We start from the raw sequence: 18,511 nt of genomic DNA, 5'->3' as shown, positions 1-18,511 counted from the left end.
TGAGATAGAGGACCGGGTGTTCGACTCCGTCCCTCACCTGGGAAAGTACAGCTCCGACACCAGTATCAGAGGCATCAGTTTGTACCACAAACTCGCTGCTGAAATCAGGAGTCACTAGTACGGGCTGAGAGCACAAAGCCCGTTTCAGGCTGTGGAAGGCCTCTTCAGCAGCTGAGGTCCATTTTACCATGACGGAACCCTTCCCCTTGGTAAGATCCGTCAAGGGAGTAGCCATGGCTGCAAAATTGGGTATGAACCGGCGATAATAGCCGGCAATCCCCAGGAAAGCCTGCACTTGTTTCTTGTTCACTGGTTGTGGCCAGCCCTGAATTGCCTGTATTTTGTCGATCTGGGGTTTAACCACTCCTCGGCCAATCACGTAGCCCAAGTATCGGGCTTCTTCAAGCCCGATGTGGCATTTCTTGGGGTTTGCCGTTAAACCTGCATCTCGCAGGTCATCAATCACGGCTTGTACCTTCTGGAGATGAGTTTCCCAGTCCATGCTGTAAATTACGATGTCATCCAGGTAGGCAGAAGCGTACTGTCTGTGAGGCCTCAAGACTCGATCCATCAATCTCTGGAACGTTGCGGGAGCTCCGTGAAGTCCAAACGGCATATAGACATACTGGAACAGACCTTCCGGTGTAGCAAATGCCGTCTTCTCTCTGGCCGCCTCGGCCAGAGGAATCTGCCAGTACCCCTTTGTTAAATCCAGGGTCGTAATGTATCGGGCTTTACCAAGCCGGTCGATCAACTCATCGACCCGGGGCATAGGGTACGCATCAAATTTAGAAACTGCATTCAGTTTCCTAAAGTCATTACAAAACCGGATGGAGCCATCCGGTTTAGGTATCAACACAATTGGACTGGACCAGGCGCTGTGTGACTCCTCAATGACTCCTAAGTCCAACATTGCCATCACTTCCCGGGAGACGGCTTCACGGCGGGCTTCCGGAATCCGGTAGGGCTTCACATGAACAGTGACGCCAGGCTCTGTGACAATCTCATGTTTCACCAACTTTTATCAGATTCACATGATAAATCTGTTCCGGTTTTCTCTTACCCGGCTGGTACACTTTATAGTTCACTTCACCAACTCTTTCTCGGACCTCAAATGGGCCCTGCCATTTCGCCAGGAATTTACTATCAACCGTAGGGATTAGGACCAACACCCTATCCCCGGATGCAAATGTACGGACCTTAGCGCCTCTATCATAACTTTGCCTCTGGGCTCCCTGGGCCTGTAACATATGGTCCCTAACAATGGGCATGACAGCGGCAATACGATCCTGCATTTGTGTTACATGGTCGATCACCGTTTTAAAGGGAGTGACTTGACCTTCCCAGGTTTCTTTTGCGACGTCCAGCAGTCCCCGGGGACGACGGGCGTACAACAGTTCGAAAGGCGAAAATCCTGTGGAAGACTGGGGAACTTCCCTAATGGCAAACAGCAAATAGGGTAACAAGTAATCCCAGTTCTTCCCATCTTTGTCTATCACCTTCCGGAGCATCTGTTTTAAGGTTTTGTTGAAGCGCTCAACCAGGCCATCTGTTTGAGGGTGATAGACAGACGTACGCAACGGGTCTATTTGTAAGAGCCTGCAGAGCTCCTTCATTACCCTCGACATAAAGGGAGTCCCCTGGTCGGTGAGTATCTGTTTTGGAATTCCCACCCGACTAAACACTTGTACCAATTCCTTGGCGATCGTCTTGGTAGCTGTGTTACGCAAAGGGACGGCTTCCGGGTAACGAGTGGCATAGTCCACGATGACGAGGATATGTTGGTGCCCACGTGCGGATCGGGGAAGGGGCCCAACCAAATCCATCCCTATTCTCTCAAAAGGGACCCCGATGATAGGAAGGGGTACCAAAGGGCTACGGAACTGAGATTTAGGGGCCGCGATTTGGCACTCTGGACAGGACTCACAATAGTTACGCACATCACAATGTATTCCAGGCCACACAAAACAATGCAATATCCTTTCTGTGGTTTTCTGTACCCCCAGATGTCCCCCCATTATATGTCCGTGGGCCAAATCCAGTACCTTCCGCCGATAAGGTTTGGGTACCACTAACCGTTGCACTGTGTCTTCCCCTTTTTTTTCTACCTGGTAGAGCAAATCATTTTCAACAACCATATACGAGTACGCTAGCCTAGTGTCAGGTTCTACGGGTACCCCATCTATCATTTTTACATTTTTCCTAGCCGGAGTCAGGGTAGGATCTTTCATTTGCTCGCTGTGGAAGTCATCCACCTGGACTCCCAAATCTGGCAGGCAGGGTGCCGGATGGCTGTCTGCCTCCGCCTCTCGCTGAGGTTCCTCAGTTTCCTCTGTTTCCCCCGCCATGACGGAGAAGGGGTACTGAAGGTTAGATTCACTAACCTCCCCAGCAACATCTTCCTGTGGGGTCTCCTCTAGGGACTCGGGACCTCCAGATGGCATGGGAGAAGATTCACGGGTACAGCTACCGTGAAGGAGTAACTGATTCTCCCACAACTGCCAGAAATAGGGAAAATCCCTGCCCAGGATTACATCATGTAACAATGCGGGAACGAGTCCCACTTTGTGCTGCACTGACCCATAGGGAGTAGAAATCCATATGACCGCTGTTAAGTACGAGCGGGTGTCACCATGCACACACGTCACAGAAAACTTGTCAGACGGACCAGACGGAAGTGCCACCAGACTAGCTTTCACCAGAGTCACCACACTTCCAGAGTCTAGTAATGCCACAACATTTTTCCCATCAACAGATAATTCACACAGGTGTTTCACTGTATCATTTTGACCCGCATTCACACTCACTAGCTGTGTAACCAAAGACATGCGTTTTCTAGAGTCTATAACGTCGCACTGCATGGGTTCAGCGGTAACAGGACAGTTCGCAGAAACATGACCCTTCTCATGGCAGCGGAAACACCTAACAGGTCCCCTACTGAGACCACCGTCCAATACTCTTGGTCTCGGAGTGCGAGCAGTCCCGGACTCCTCCCCCACAGTTTTAAGCGATTTTCCTTCACCCGTGGTCCCTGGAACAGTCTTACCGGTTCCACGAGGAGGAGGCACAGTCCGGGGTTTGGCGGTGTCGTCGGGAAGTCCTTCTGCCACGGAATAACGCTCGACCAACTCCACAAGTTGATCCGCTGTCGTGGGATTTCCTTGGCTTACCCACCTTTTCAGCGCTGGGGGTAGTACTCTCAGGTACTTGTCCAGGACAACCCGCTGGATTATTTCGGGTATTGTCAGTACCTCGGGTTGCAGCCATTTCTTTGTCAAGTAGATCAGGTCGAACATCTGAGACCGCGCTGGTTTATCTTGTTGGTATGTCCACTGATGTACCCTCTGTGCACGGACAGCCGTCGTCACACCCAGCCGGGCCAGGATCTCAGCTTTCAGCTTCTCAAAGTCCTGAGCGACCTCCGGGTCCAAATCATGGTAAGCTTTTTGGGCCTCGCCGGAGAGAAACGGGGCAATCAAATCGGCCCATCGTGCCTTCGGCCACTTCTCTCTCAATGCCGTCCGCTCAAAAGTTGTCAGATATGCCTCGACGTCATCTTCTGCAGTCAGCTTTTGCCAGTATCGACTCACATGGATCCTTCTGGACTCTGCTTCCGGGTCAGCGTCAGGCATGCTCACCAGGCGCTGCGCCACCTGTTGGAGAAGTTGGCGGTCTGCAACCGTCATGTCCAGTAACTCCTTCAGCTGTGCGGCCATCAAGCGATTAGCTTCGTGCTGTGCGGCAGTGGCCTGCTGCTGTACGGCAGTGGACTGTACTAAGGCTTTCACCACGTCTTCCATGCTGTCGCCTGTGCCACGGTATGCCCGCATTCTCTACCACAATGTGACAAAACACTCTGGGATCGCCTTTGCTGGGGTCAAAGGACACGTGGTTTGTGCATTGAATCTGAGGCGTACAGCAGGTTTCTGAGCAGGCTGACCTCAGGTCAGATTTATTAACGTGAAAGCAACACAAAAAACAAAACATAAAAATAAACCCTAGCCTGTCCGGCACTAACTAAACAAATACGTTGCTTTCTCAACAACTGGGGGGGCTTCTCCCACCCAGCTAACATCATACAGATCTTGAGCAGAGCTCTTCACTCACGTTTGTCTCACACAGGCAGGCAATCTGTGTGCCCCAAGCAGACACTGGAAACACCCAGCTGGTCATCTTTTATTCCTGCAATCATTAACCCATTAGCACCCTGAAGATACTGAGTGGCCTAATTCACATAGGACAAACACCTGGGCGAGATATACCTGCCTCCATCTACCACACCAGCATGAGTCTTACAATATATATATATATATATATATATATATATATATATATATATACAGTGGGGCAAAAAAGTATTTAGTCAGTCAGCAATAGTGCAAGTTCCACCACTTAAAAAGATGAGAGGCGTCTGTAATTTACATCATAGGTAGACCTCAACTATGGGAGACAAACTGAGAAAAAAAATCCAGAAAATCACATTGTCTGTTTTTTTAACATTTTATTTGCATATTATGGTGGAAAATAAGTATTTGGTCAGAAACAAACAATCAAGATTTCTGGCTCTCACAGACCTGTAACTTCTTCTTTAAGAGTCTCCTCTTTCCTCCACTCATTACCTGTAGTAATGGCACCTGTTTAAACTTGTTATCAGTATAAAGAGACACCTGTGCACACCCTCAAACAGTCTGACTCCAAACTCCACTATGGTGAAGACCAAAGAGCTGTCAAAGGACACCAGAAACAAAATTGTAGCCCTGCACCAGGCTGGGAAGACTGAATCTGCAATAGCCAACCAGATTGGAGTGAAGGAATCAACAGTGGGAGCAATAATTAGAAAATGGAAGACATACAAGACCACTGATAATCTCCCTTGATCTGGGGCTCCACGCAAAATCCCACCCCGTGGGGTCAGAATGATCACAAGAACGGTGAGCAAAAATCCCAGAACCATGCGGGGGGACCTAGTGAATGAACTGCAGAGAGCTGGGACCAATGTAACAAGGCCTACCATAAGTAACACACTACGCCACCATGGACTCAGATCCTGCAGAGCCAGACGTGTCCCACTGCTTAAGCCAGTACATGTCTGGGCCCGTCTGAAGTTTGCTAGAGAGCATTTGGATGATCCAGAGGAGTTTTGGGAGAATGTCCTATGGTCTGATGAAACCAAACTGGAACTGTTTGGTAGAAACACAACTTGTCGTGTTTGGAGGAAAAAGAATACTGAGTTGCATCCATCAAACACAATACCTACTGTAAAGCATGGTGGTGGAAACATCATGCTTTGGGGCTGTTTCTCTGCAAAGGGGCCAGGACGACTGATCCGGGTACATAAAAGAATGAATGGGGCCATGTATCGTGAGATTTTGAGTGCAAACCTCCTTCCATCAGCAAGGGCATTGAAGATGAAACATGGCTGGGTCTTTCAACATGACAATGATCCAAAGCACACCGCCAGGGCAACGAAGGAGAGGCTTCGTAAGAAGCATTTCAAGGTCCTGGAGTGGCCTAGCCAGTCTCCAGATCTCAACCCTATAGAAAACCTTTGGAGGGAGTTGAAAGTCCGTGTTGCCAAGCGAAAAGCCAAAAACATCACTCCTCTAGAGGAGATCTGCATGGAGGAATGGGCCAACATACCAACAACAGTGTGTGGCAACCTTGTGAAGACTTACAGAAAACGTTTGACCTCTGTCATTGCCAGCAAAGGATATATTACAAAGTATTAAGATGAAATTTTGTTTCTGACCAAATACTTATTTTCCACCATAGTATGCAAATAAAATGTTAAAAAAACAGACAATGTGATTTTCTGGATTTTTTTTTCTCAGTTTGTCTCCCATAGTTGAGGTCTACCTATGATGTAAATTACAGACGCCTCTCATCTTTTTAAGTGGTGGAACTTGCACTATTGCTGACTGACTAAATACTTTTTTGCCCCACTGTATATATATTTATATATATATATATATATATCTCAATGTACTACCTTGTCTACCCATTTGTTTGTTGTTCAGTCATTTTTAAACCTCCAGCACATAGGCAATATGTGAATGATGTTACAGTATTGCATCATTCAGTTCTACTCTCTATACAGGATAACGAGGTGTATTTCATGACCCGTTGCAGATTTAGGGTTTTGTGCATTGCAGAGAGGCGAGTAACCTGCATGAAACATGGCACAGAGACCACTCGCAGACAGTGGCATGACGTGGATCGAATCTGCTATGCTCAGTCTGTGCTGTAATGATTGCGTAGATTTATACAAATGCAGAAGAGACTAATCATTTCTATAAATGATGGCGACTGCAATTTGAAACCAAGGGAATATTTTTATGTGACTACAAAGCTGAATAGCACAAATATTTCTCTGTTTAAATAATCCTAAAACCATGAAAAATAAAACATAATAAAAACAAATATATAGTAATAAATAAAAAACCCTTTTGCCACCTGGTGTTATACTTTCGATATAATTTGTAAAGCATTTTGTATTATTCAACATCTAAGCCTAGCTCTTACCAGCATACTACACAGTCCCACGTCACCTTCATAACAATTGTACATGGCTTAGCCATTTCTTACTACAGGTGACATTATTCTCGTAGCACAAGTCCTTATCACATAACATAATAGTCATGGCACAGGTAGTTTTTATTTTAATCAAAAATGTATTTTTTTCCCATAAAAAAAGATTTACATATTTACCATCTTTACTACGCTACAGAAAGGTCCATTTTGGAACATCACGTGTCAATTCTATTTAATTTTGTCACTGGAAAAACTCTTGGCTAAAATGTGTAATACATCACAGAAGAGGAGGTATTGCTCAGTTCAACTACAGTATATAGTAAAAAAAAAAGGAAAAAATTGAACAATCCAAACAAAATACATAAAACAAGTTAATATATCTGTATTGTATTTGACAAAGGGTGTCAAAGTACTTTGTTTTATCTGGTTTTTATTGTATTAATGACTTGCTCGCCTGTTTTGTAAGTATGTTAAGCCTTAGGATACCTTGACATTACGTTGTCTTTTGTTCCCTAGAAAATAGTCTTCCTGCTTTTAGAGGAGCACAACTAGAACTTTGTGCTTGTTTGTATTCCACTGGTCACATTTCGCTTAATGTTGTTTTTAGGGAATCATACTGGGTACTTGTATTACTGTAGATTTGACTTCTAGGGATGTGCTATCATTGTCAAGATTCCAAAGGCTCAGCAATGGAGGGTAAAGGTCATTGTAAGCAAATGGTGGGATCTGCAAAAGGTTTTCACTACATCTCTGCTCTGAAAATCGTCTTAAGTATAAAGAGATATAATTGAAGAAATAAGCCACGGTAATGATCCCAAACAGACCACATAAGATAATAATCAGAGCTGTAGTTTTAAAGGATTCATTATGTTTTCTCAAAGCATCCATTCCTTTTGTGGTAACGTTAATGCATTGCTTTTCCACTTGCTGATAGATGTTGGGTACATCAATGCAGATCTTATATTCAGTCAGAGGACTTAGGCGCGTTAAATTGTATTGTTTGATGTCTGACGGCATTCGGACACTGTGGGCAATTCTGGTGTATTCCGCATTCAGGGATGCTATCCACTGCACACTAGACTTCAAAATCTTTGATTGTGAATTCCAAGACACCAATACAGAATTACTTTGAATTTCCTTGATATCAATGCTGACTGATCCATTGGCATCCTCCGGTAGGAATCCATCCACTGTGATCATGACTGTTTTCAAATCTGCACCAACCAGGTTCTTTGCAACACAGGTATAAAGTCCAGCTTCTAAAACACTTATGCTGGTGATTTCTAATGTTCCTTCAATGTGGACATAAAATGGACCATTAATTGTATTGGGTTGAAGCTTAGAACCCGAAGGTGTGATCCAATAAATGTCTGGCTCTGGTTCTGCCGTAGCTCGACAATGTAATGAAATGGAGTTACCAGTTCTTATATCCAGATCTGAAGGAAAGCTCTGTGGCGCGATAAGCGGTAAACATATTTCCATCATTTCCCTAAAATGTATGTGTCTAACATTCTGACCTTCAAATTCAGGGGGATCCACACAAAACAACGAATCAGTTTCCATAAAACGGATGCTTGTTTTATTCATATTTATCCAGCGGTTCACACAGTCACATCTGATGGGGTTGCTGTGTATTCCCAATTCTTTAAGATTGGGCAGAGCGTCGATAGTGCTTCTATATAGTGCGCTGAGTGAGTTACTGTTGAGCATGAGGGTTTCCAACTTAGGAAGTCTATAGAACGCATTGGGATGAATGTAGGCCAGTTTAGGGTTATTGGTTGCTTCTATTTTTCTCAGTTCGGGCAAATTTTCGATGGCAAGACTATCTATTGAAACTAGCTCAGGCATGTTATTAATGCCCAGCTCTTTCAAGTGTAGCATATTGCTGAAATCTCCTCTTTGTATTCTCCGAATAGGATTTTTATTTAGATCCAAAAATTTAAGGTTCCGAACCTTTTGAAGAGCAACAGACGGGACGTTAATAAATCTGTTGTCATAGAAAGAAATGCTTTCCAAATTTTCTAGGCCTATGAAGGCATTATCAGATATTTCTGTCAGATTTATTCCTGCTAAAACCAGGCTGCGCAGATTGATAAGAGGCTTAAAGTTCATATCTTCGATTTTGATTATTGGATTTTCACCAATCATGAGAATCTCCAGATGCGGCATTCCTTCAAACCACTGACTATTAACCACTTGCAATCTGTTTGCGTTAAGGTGAAGCCTGAGCAAATTGCCAACCCCAGCAAATGCATTTAAAGAAATTGTGGCTATCAAGTTATGATTGATGTAGAGCTCTTGTAAATTTACCAGTCCAGAAAAGCTTTCCTCTGTTAGGTCCACTAGTTTATTTTCCTCCAGGTATACAGAAAGCACCCGATGGGCATTTGTGAAATTGATATTGACCATCGAGGACAGATTGTTCTGTGATAAATCCAGCCCTGTAAGATTTACTGGAAAATGGTCTGCATTTTTAATTTTGTCAATATTATTAGCCTGTAAAAGTAAGACTTGTGTGTTTGCTGGAAGTCTGTTAGGGATGCTATAAAGATCTAATGCATTGCAATCCACCGTGAAAGCTTCAATATAAATAGATCTCGGCGTAAACCACGGTCGAACCTCACATGTGCACAGCTCTGGACAATCCATCTTTTTTTGAGTTGCTTGCACCAATGCGGTGAATGTTAGTCCAAACAACAAGTTAATTCTGAGTTTTATTTCCCTCATTTTTCAGTTCTTGACACCTGTTTAGCTGCACGTGACTGAGGTTTTTTTTTTCCTCTAATTATTAATAGCAAATTGGTCACTTGATGAACATATAGGTGGCATTCAGCACACTGCACTGTAATGTTTCTTTCTCAGGAAGCCAAGTGCAGTCTCTTTTTTCAAATGCTCCACGCATGCTGTGAGTATGAAGGTCACTCTATTCTTGATAGACATCAAAAAGCCATTGTGGAAATGTAGATTCTGTAGGTGGTCATTGAAGAAGCAATCCACTTATTTCTCCATAACTGATTAATAGCTGAAGCAAGGAGATCTGAAAATGAAAAACGGATAATAATTACTTTCAGAGTATAAAAAATCATGCTGATTAAAAGCTCTGTACATAGAGAAATTGAACAGTAAAAGCTTCACACAAAGAACTGTCTATACTAAGAGGATGAATTGTGGAACAACATTTTAACCTTCTTTTTATAAGTATGCCACAATTGGACTGTATTATTAAAAAATCATTTACAAAAGTAAGGATTTAATAAGCATATACATAGTTTGCTGCTATAAATATTTAATGTTTTATATACTTTGCATGTCTTTATATATGCTTTATAGCCTAAACCTTAAAATTGCACCTGCCAAGGAGATCAGCTGGCTTCCCCATGTCCCTCTCCTTTTTCAGAAGTCGCAACCAACAAAGAAATATAATTTTATAGTCAAATGTTTGGCCATGCTTGTAATAAAAGTACAGCTCAACTTGGAGTGGCCTTCTATTCTGAGCCAATGTGGGGTCCGGAGCAAGTAATGCCCATATGCTTTCATGAAGCCACTACTTTGACCAGTGTATACTTTCCAATACATCCAATATCCAGGTTGAAAATTTTAGCCATGTTTTTTTTTGTACCAGGGCACAAGCATATGGGGCTCACCCACTCAGGACTATGCATTAGCCATAACAGTGAGTTACTGCAAAGAGTGGCTCCAACTCAGAAGAAAACATTTTGCACATGGTTAGCCATTGACTTAAACCACCAGCTCTTCCCTAGTAATAACAACGGATCACTTCCGGTAGGTTTTCCAGACAGTCGCTACAAGTCTTTGTACCCTGTATATAATGGTATGAGCCTTGGATGAAATATGTTAGCAGGCTTTCAGATGTAATCCAAGAGCAGCACTATCCTCTGCGTAACCCCGCCCCACCACTGATTAGCAGCACTGTCACTGTACAGTGTTCAGTGGTTTGGGCGGAGTGATATAGGGCTCATTATTTACAGTACTGCTGGATCTACAGTAGAGGAAACAGTGAATATCAAAATAGGGGCCTCAGCCCCTATGTCATGCTGCTCTCAGATTACAAAGATAATACCTGCTGACAGATTCCCTTTAAAATATCTCTTCAAATATATGAATGTTGTACATTGTCATAAAGGGTAACCATAGTTATAATTTTATTTCATAAATCAATAGTACATATGGAAATGAGTAACTTACAGTAAGTAACTTGTAATCCATCTTACAAGAGAAATTTGTTTCTTCCACTCTCAATTCATGGGTAAAATCTGTATTCAGTGTCGACAAATGTTCCCATTTGTGCTGGATGCAGACAAAGACATTCTACTGCAAGGTCTCCTGAAATGGCCATCACAGTTCTCCATTTTTATTTCTCCTATGTCAGTAATAGGAAAATCTATATTCACTGAAGACAGATTTTTCCTGTCTAAGGGATAATGTTTCTCCTTGTGGAGAGTGACATGTCAAGACTAGCATGCCAGAATGAGGAGACTTAAAAGCCATGCATGCTCCTCTGGGAAATTAAATATGCAAATTGTCTCATCAGAGAGGAAGAGGACTTGAACTCTAGCAAACCTATTGGAGGCAGCAATCATAAAAGTCACTATCTACCTTTCAGGGAACCTTGCAATACGACTTAGGATAAAAGCCAAGCCAGAATCTTAATTTGCCAACACTGAGACTTACTCTTTTTTTTTTTGTCAATCTTTCAAGTGATTTCTTTGCTGCGCAAGGTTTTGTCTCCTAATTTTGGGAGAATCCTGTATGGATTAAAGCCTTGGCTTGTGAAGAAAATCAAACTGTATTCGTACCTTTTCCTAATATTTTCCCTAACAGTGTGTTGCTCTGTTTAATCCATGATTAATGGCAGCCCAAACAAGTCCATTAAAAATAAATGATTACCTTGCACAGTATTTACAGATTTAGCAAGAATTACAGCATGAGTTTGTGTGGCATGCTGGTATAGTTTGGAGACTATTTAATTGCTTTACCCATATTTTGTGTACTTTAGTTGCAAAATAGGTTTGGAGGTATTAATCTCAATCCGTGTCTCACCTTTCTGTATATTTCTTCTGTTTGATGCACAGCTAAGCTACTTTTTTACTTAAAGTGTAACCGTCGTTTTAATTTTTATTTCATAAATCAGTCCTAGAAAAGCATTTAGATATTGTAGCAGAACCTCCCTCTCAAGATACAGCTGCCAACAGTTGTCATATATTACATGGTCAGTCATTTATTTAGGCTGGAACTAGGTGGCAACTTGTGTTCGTGCAACATAATACTGTAACTTCAACCAGCAAATTACTGCAGTGTCAATGTGTTAGTCCACAAAAACCTAATCCAATTGTTCTTTTCCCAACCAAATTCTCCATCACTGGTTGATATTGCTGTGACCTGCCGCCAGGTCAAAAGTGGGCATTTTTTGCTATTACTCTGGTCCCACTACCCTCCCTCCCCAACTCCAAGCCAAGTATTCTGTTCTGTTTTTTTATGTCCTCCATAAAGTTCCAAAGATATGGCCCTTTTTAATTAGCACTGATATTTATGGTGGGGGTGTTGCTCACAGGTTACTTATACTGAGTACTCTAGAGACACAGTCCAATGAATCCTGTGAGACTCACCCCCTTGGTAAAAACTATAAAAAGTTGCACTAAATGAAAGTGCCCATATCTCTGGAACCATGATTGTTGTTTTTGTAAAACTACTAAACATTCAAGGGAACAGTGGGAATAAAATATGAGCAAAAACTGGACACTTTTGACCTGTTGACAGCTACTCTTTAAAGCAAACCTGTCAGCAGGATTTTGATAAGTAAACCATAGGCATTGTCATGTTACCATTGTTACACTGATTAAAATGATACCTGGGGTGAAGATATCCATCTTGTGGTTCTTGTGTAATCAGTGTTGCCCTGAAGCACAAACAGTCTGTCTCTCACTCTCTCTATGATGAGGAACATGTTATTGCTTTGGGGTGGCCTGTGGGCAGGTCTTTCCTTGGTTTCTCTGGCTTAGAGCAGGAAGAGAAGACTCCACCCACAGTCCTGCCCTGAAGCATTAGCATTTCATTAACTGAAAACTTCTAATACTTATTACCCAAGAACCACAAGACGGATTTCTTCACCTCAGATATCATTTTAGTCAGTGTAACAGTGACAACATTACAATACCTGTAGATTACTTAGCAAAATCCTGCTGACAGGTTCACTTTAAACAGCTTAAAATGCCTAAAACGAGACCCAACCTAATTGGTTGATCAGAAAAAGGGCTGCCTTGAATATGGCAGGCTAATATTGATGTAATCTTGAATATACTTTATATCAAATGTACATTATCAAACATTGCATATAAAGTTGTCACTCTCTTGATTTTGCATATAGTATTTGGTGATATATTGATGAGTTATTTTTGATTCTCAATCAAGGGCCATATGTCTAGACATATACTAGCAAGTCTCTGACTGTGTGACCAGGAACATTTGGGTGACTTTTTTTTGCTGGTGCCTGTTACCTAATTATGTTTTAACCCCTTGGTGCACTGTCAGTATATATTTGTAAGGCTGGCGTTACACTGGCGTATTGCATCCGATGCGAGATCATCGGATGCAATATGCTAATGACACTCGGCTCATGCTCGCAGCAGAGCAGGAGTCAAGTGTCATGCGTCTGTGCTCCGATTCTCTCGTACAGGGAGGATCGGAGCACAGCTGCGGAGGAGGCGGAGAAATGAATTTCTCCATCTCCTCCATTGCTGGGGTCCGCTTATAACGCACATCACTCGGATGATATCTGAGTGATGTGCGCTGTCTCACTCGCACCCATGGGTGCGAGTGAGCCGAGAGTTTTCCTCCGTTCGGAACAATCGCAGCATGCTGCGATTGTCTCAGACCGAGGAAAACGGCCGACAAAAAGTCGGCTGGTGGGAGCTGCCCCATAGCTGAACATTGGTCCGAGTGCAATGCGAAATTTTATCGCATTGCACTTGGCCATTTAAAACGTCAGTGTGATGCCGGCCTAAGGAGCAAACACTGAAGATGACCTTGCTCCATACTGGACAGGTGGTGGCTGTTAAACAGACAACAGCTGCCTCTAAAAGAAGTGACTGGAGATAGATCTGATCGCTGATATTTACGCTGATATTTAAACACTTAGGCTACTTTCACACATCAGGTTTTTTGCATCAGGCACAATCCGGCGAATTTTTTTAAAAACGGATCCATTTTTTTTGCCCGTCGGATCTGTTTTTTTCTCATAGAGTTATATTAGCACCGGATTGCGCTTGATGTCCCAATGTTTCATCCGTTTTTTGCTGAATCTGTCAAAAATTAATTTTCCGGCGGACGGAGAAAACGTCCAGAGCAACATTTTTTCTGTCCAGCGGAAATCCGCACAAAGACTGATCTGGCCAAAAACGTATGAAACGCAGGTATAAATGGCCGAACTGGCAACCGAATGCAGTTTTTAACAGAAATCATGCATTTTTCATTCTGGAATCTCTCTCTCTCTCTCTCTCTCTCTACCCCCGAAACAGGAAGTCACTGTATTCGGATGAAAAACAAAAAACAGATCCAGCAGAAAAACGGATCTGTCGTATCAGTTTTTCACTAATTGCGACGGATCCGTTTTTTATTAAATTAGCCGGACTGTGCCTGAAACAAAAAACCTGATGTGTGAAAGTAGCCTTAGATGCACCTGTCAGTCAATGACTTGCAGTGATTGGCCATATTAGTTCTCATGTGGATTATAGCTGATCTTTATGCAAAATGGTAAATTTTCCTAAATACTGTAATACCAAGATATTGGAGCAAATAATACAAGTGAATAATGTGAAAATAATTAATATTATTAAAACATATTTAAAAAGCATATAACAGCTTAACTCTTCCCCGTTTCCCAATTAAAAAACAATAATAATTTAGTATCACCATGCCCGTAAAAGTCTATATTATTCAAATATAAAATTAAGTAACCCATACGACAGTTGTAAAGGCACAGATGATTGGCCTCGGGGAGACCAAAACATCCAACACTGCGGAGACACCATCACGTGTTTCTCAACGCAGTGATTCCAGAACACTGCCCCCATCCCTTATGGGAAATATGCAGATGCATGAAAGAAGCTGCGGAGACACCATCACGTGTTTCTCGACGCAAGCAGTGAATAGCCAGGCCTTTCCCCGGGAAGGAACAACCACGGGAAGGGATGCTGCCCTTCCCGTGGTTGTTCCTTCCCGGGGAAAGGCCTGGCTATTCACTGCTTGCGTCGAGAAACACGTGATGGTGTCTCCGCAGCTTCTTTCATCCATACGACAGTTGTGTCACAGTGACGCTAGGTAGCGACTTTACTGACAGTATCAGATTTGTGGTGGCAATATATTACGATCTTCATGTCACACGACACATGTCTTCGTGTAGCCCTCACCCTAAGGGAAGAGTTATCAATAAATGATAAAAGCCATATAAAAATGTTATCCTTGGTTTAATAATCCTGATAGAAATTAGTGATCTATCGTTCATATTTTAATATCTGCTATCCGCTTGGATATAGCGGTAATACATTCATTTTCCTATCCCTTAAGTTATTTTTCTCCTCAAAAATCTAGAGGTCTTGAAATTGAACAGAAATGCTCACGTGTATTCTGCACTGTATATTATACAGAAGTGGACAGTGTTTTTGTGCAGTTTTCTACATTTGAGCAGTGACATTTGGAGCACATATAGGGAGAGTCACACCGAGCTGACATTTGCTGAGCCCGTTCAGGCTATGTATTAATAGCAGCTTTGCATTTATTTTGCTCTCAACAGTATTTACCAAATTATTAGATATGTAGCTAGCTAAGTCACACTCCAGAAAACGATTGTGATTTTCATTCCCATGCGATTTGACAGTGATGTATGTGTTCCAAAGTTAGATACAGTTGGCTACTTATGATAGAGAGAGATAAGGTGCAGATATGGTCATACATCTTCCATAGGTCATTTAACCTCTGCTAGCACAGTAATAAGGACATGGCTAAACAAGTAGAACAAGGTTTCCTGATCTCAACGATTTGAAGGGCTGGAGAGGAAAATATGAAATTTTTACTTATTTACAGAAAGGTTGCCTCTGCATCCTGAAGCATTTGAGTTATGGCACGATGCACTTGAGCTTGTAGAGTATGCCCCATGATTTCTTCTCTTTTGTCTCTTTGGTGGTTGTATTTCATAAAAAGTCTTCTATGCCTGAATGTGATTTTCTTTTTAATAACTCACTGTGAGGCAGTGACCCCTCTTACAGCTAGGGAGTGCTGTTTGTGCTCTTCAGAATGCACACGGAGGCGTAGTGAGGCCATGAGGGGGTATTGCAGTCGCAGGTGTAGCTGTGATTGCAATAGTGAAGCAGTGACCAATGTCATAGGTAGGGGTCGCTGTGTGTGTGTTGTCTGTGCATGGAGATGTTTGAAGTCCATAGGTGTGCATGGTAGTTATGGGCTGGGCGGTGACTGCAAAGCAGGTTAAATGTAATGATAAATAAGGTTAGTCTTGGACATACTGTTTGTCCAAGACAGATTTACGGATAACCTGCTCTGGCTTTTGAGTTATGAAACTGATTTCAGAATGTTAATGGTGCAGTCCGTTTCATTTCCAGTCCGGGTTTTCCATGTGGCAGGAAGCCACAGGTTTGTTTGTTAAAAACCCTGCAGTAAAGGTTATGGGTGTGTCAGGGTCAGAGTCCAGCTGGTGTTTGGGGGAGGACAGAGCAAGAGGCTCTGCAGAGCTTTGTTGGTGTGCGGTGACACAGGACAGAATGGAGCCAAGCAGCCAGGGGAGCTGAGACGCCTGGCATCCACAGCTAACACAGCGCTGCCCTGTCCATGGGAACTGGTCAGAGGAGGACCAGCGTGTTTAGTGGCTGCCAACCAATGGAGTTGTGAATAAAAGCTGTATGAGTAAAGAGACTGTGATGCAGCGGTGTAGGACACCCACGGGAACTAGTCAGAGGAAGACTGGCGTGTGTAGTGTCTGCAACATATACAAGCTGTGTGAGTAAAGAGACTGTGATACAGCGGTGCAGGACACCCATGGGAACTAGTCAGAGGAGGACTGGCGTATGTAGTGTCTGCAACATAGGAAGCTGTGTGTGTAAGAAACTTGGTCACAACCTGCAGTCGCCCCACGGAAACTGGGCAAAGAGAAATCCGGTGTGTGTAAGGACTGTGACTTGGAAGATGCCATGTATTATGTAGTGCAATGTTTATGTGAACTAAACATGAATTCTATGCACTTGTGAGGAGTGGACTGTGTGAAGTAAGGCTATGTGCACAGGTTGCAGATTTGGGTGCAGAATTTTCTGCACAAAATCTGCATCTCCTGGCAGAAGGCGCAGGTGCAGATTTGATGCGTTTTTCTTGCAGAATTTGTGTGTTTTTGTTGCGGATTTGCTGCGGATTTCATGCATTTTTTACCCCTGCGGATTTCTATAATTGAAGAGTGCACAAACGCTGCAGATCCGCACAAAAGAAGTGACCTGCTTCTTCTTTCAATCCACTGCATTTTCCATGTGGAATTTTCCGCACCATTAGCACAGCATTTTTTTTCCTTTTGATTTACATTGTACTGTAAATCACTTTGCAAATCTGCAGCGTTTCTGCGTGGAAAAAAACTCTGCAGATCTGCAGTAAATCCGCATTGTGTGCGCATAGCCTAACACAATAAAGGAACATTTAATGTTTGAACTTTGTGGGTCACTGCCTCTTTACTGCGTATGGTGCTACCAGTGCACTACAACACATATTGCAGATTAATGATTAACATCTTGTTGGCTTGATTTTTAAAACATCACATGTAATTTTGTGTAGTGAAAAACATTTTAATTCTTTTTCTTTTTTTTTCTTCAAATTACGGTAGGTGTTTCTTTCAAACTACGCAGAATTTCAGAGTTAGACTGAGTGAACACGTTCAGGATTGTTCGCGGTTTTTGCGGTTTTTCACTATAAAATGCGATAAAACCACGAAAACCACATACATTAAGCATTCTATTATTAGAATGCAATCTGCAATTTTTGTGCACATGTTGCATTTTTTTCCGTGGCAGAATCGCATTCCGGAAAAAAACGCAGCATGTTCACTCTTTGTGCGGAACCGCAGGGATTCCGCACACATAGGAATGCATTGATCCACTTACTTCCCGCATGTGGCTATGCCCACCATGTGGGAAGTAAGCGGATCATGTGCGGTTGGTACCCAGGGTGGAAGAGAGGAGACTCTCCTGGAGGCCCTGGGAACCATATAATTGTAAAAAAAAAAAAAAAGAATTGAAATAAAAAATCATGATATACTCACCCTCCAACAGCCTTCCCGCTGTTCGCGATGCTTCGGTTCCAAATAATGCACTGCGAAAATGACCTGTGATGACATACGGTCTCGCGAGACCCCTAGGTCATCTGGGGACATTGCCGCAATGCATTATTGGGACTGGAGCATCGCGAAGAGCGGGAAGGCTGTCGGGGATGCCAAAAGGTGAGAATATCGTATCGTGCACTTAGCCTAAACATGGATGTTTGGCATGCAGCAGTCGCTCTCTGTTTCATGCTGCACGTGATTCAGGCAACATGAATCAGCTGGCAGGTCCCCTTTCTGCCCTGTACTGGAAACAGCCAGATCTAATCTATTGCATGGGTACCATAGGACTGTCTTTAGCAAGAGATTATTACAACTTTATTTTTCATAGCCGTTACTTTGTGCATAGATAGATTATATGACAATATGTTGTAAACTAATACAGTATCACACTGTACCCTGCAACTCCCACACACTTCCCCTGGAGATGAATAATGCTGTACTGCCATTATTTTAAAAAAAAAAATCTATTAAATCTTTTCTCTCATATTTAACCAAGGATAATGACTCCCTAGTAAATCATGATGGGACTGCTATTAACTCCTTTACAGTGAAGTTATCTATCTACGCTGACAATGCCGTCTTCTAATCTTACAT

At 42.8% G+C, this 18,511-nt stretch overlaps 2 protein-coding genes across 2 annotated transcripts in view; one reads left to right on the top strand and one right to left on the bottom strand.

The window, feature by feature from the left end:
* The window catches only part of IMMP2L (inner mitochondrial membrane peptidase subunit 2), a 1,988,725-nt gene that overhangs the window by 692,393 nt on the left and 1,277,821 nt on the right, over positions 1-18,511 (top strand). The window lies entirely within an intron of this gene.
* Positions 6,637-18,511, bottom strand: part of LRRN3 (leucine rich repeat neuronal 3) — a 91,139-nt gene continuing 79,264 nt past the window's right edge. The window contains exon 2 of the mRNA XM_069764789.1: positions 6,637-9,568. Within this exon, the coding sequence (XP_069620890.1) occupies positions 7,135-9,258 (2,124 nt within the window). The 5' untranslated portion in view covers positions 9,259-9,568 and the 3' untranslated portion in view covers positions 6,637-7,134. The remainder of the gene's footprint in view (positions 9,569-18,511) is intronic.

This window comes from Ranitomeya imitator, chromosome 4 (genome assembly GCF_032444005.1).
Source record: "Ranitomeya imitator isolate aRanImi1 chromosome 4, aRanImi1.pri, whole genome shotgun sequence".
Classification (NCBI taxonomy): domain Eukaryota; kingdom Metazoa; phylum Chordata; class Amphibia; order Anura; family Dendrobatidae; genus Ranitomeya; species Ranitomeya imitator.
This window is presented reverse-complemented; position numbering and strand designations above follow the sequence as displayed.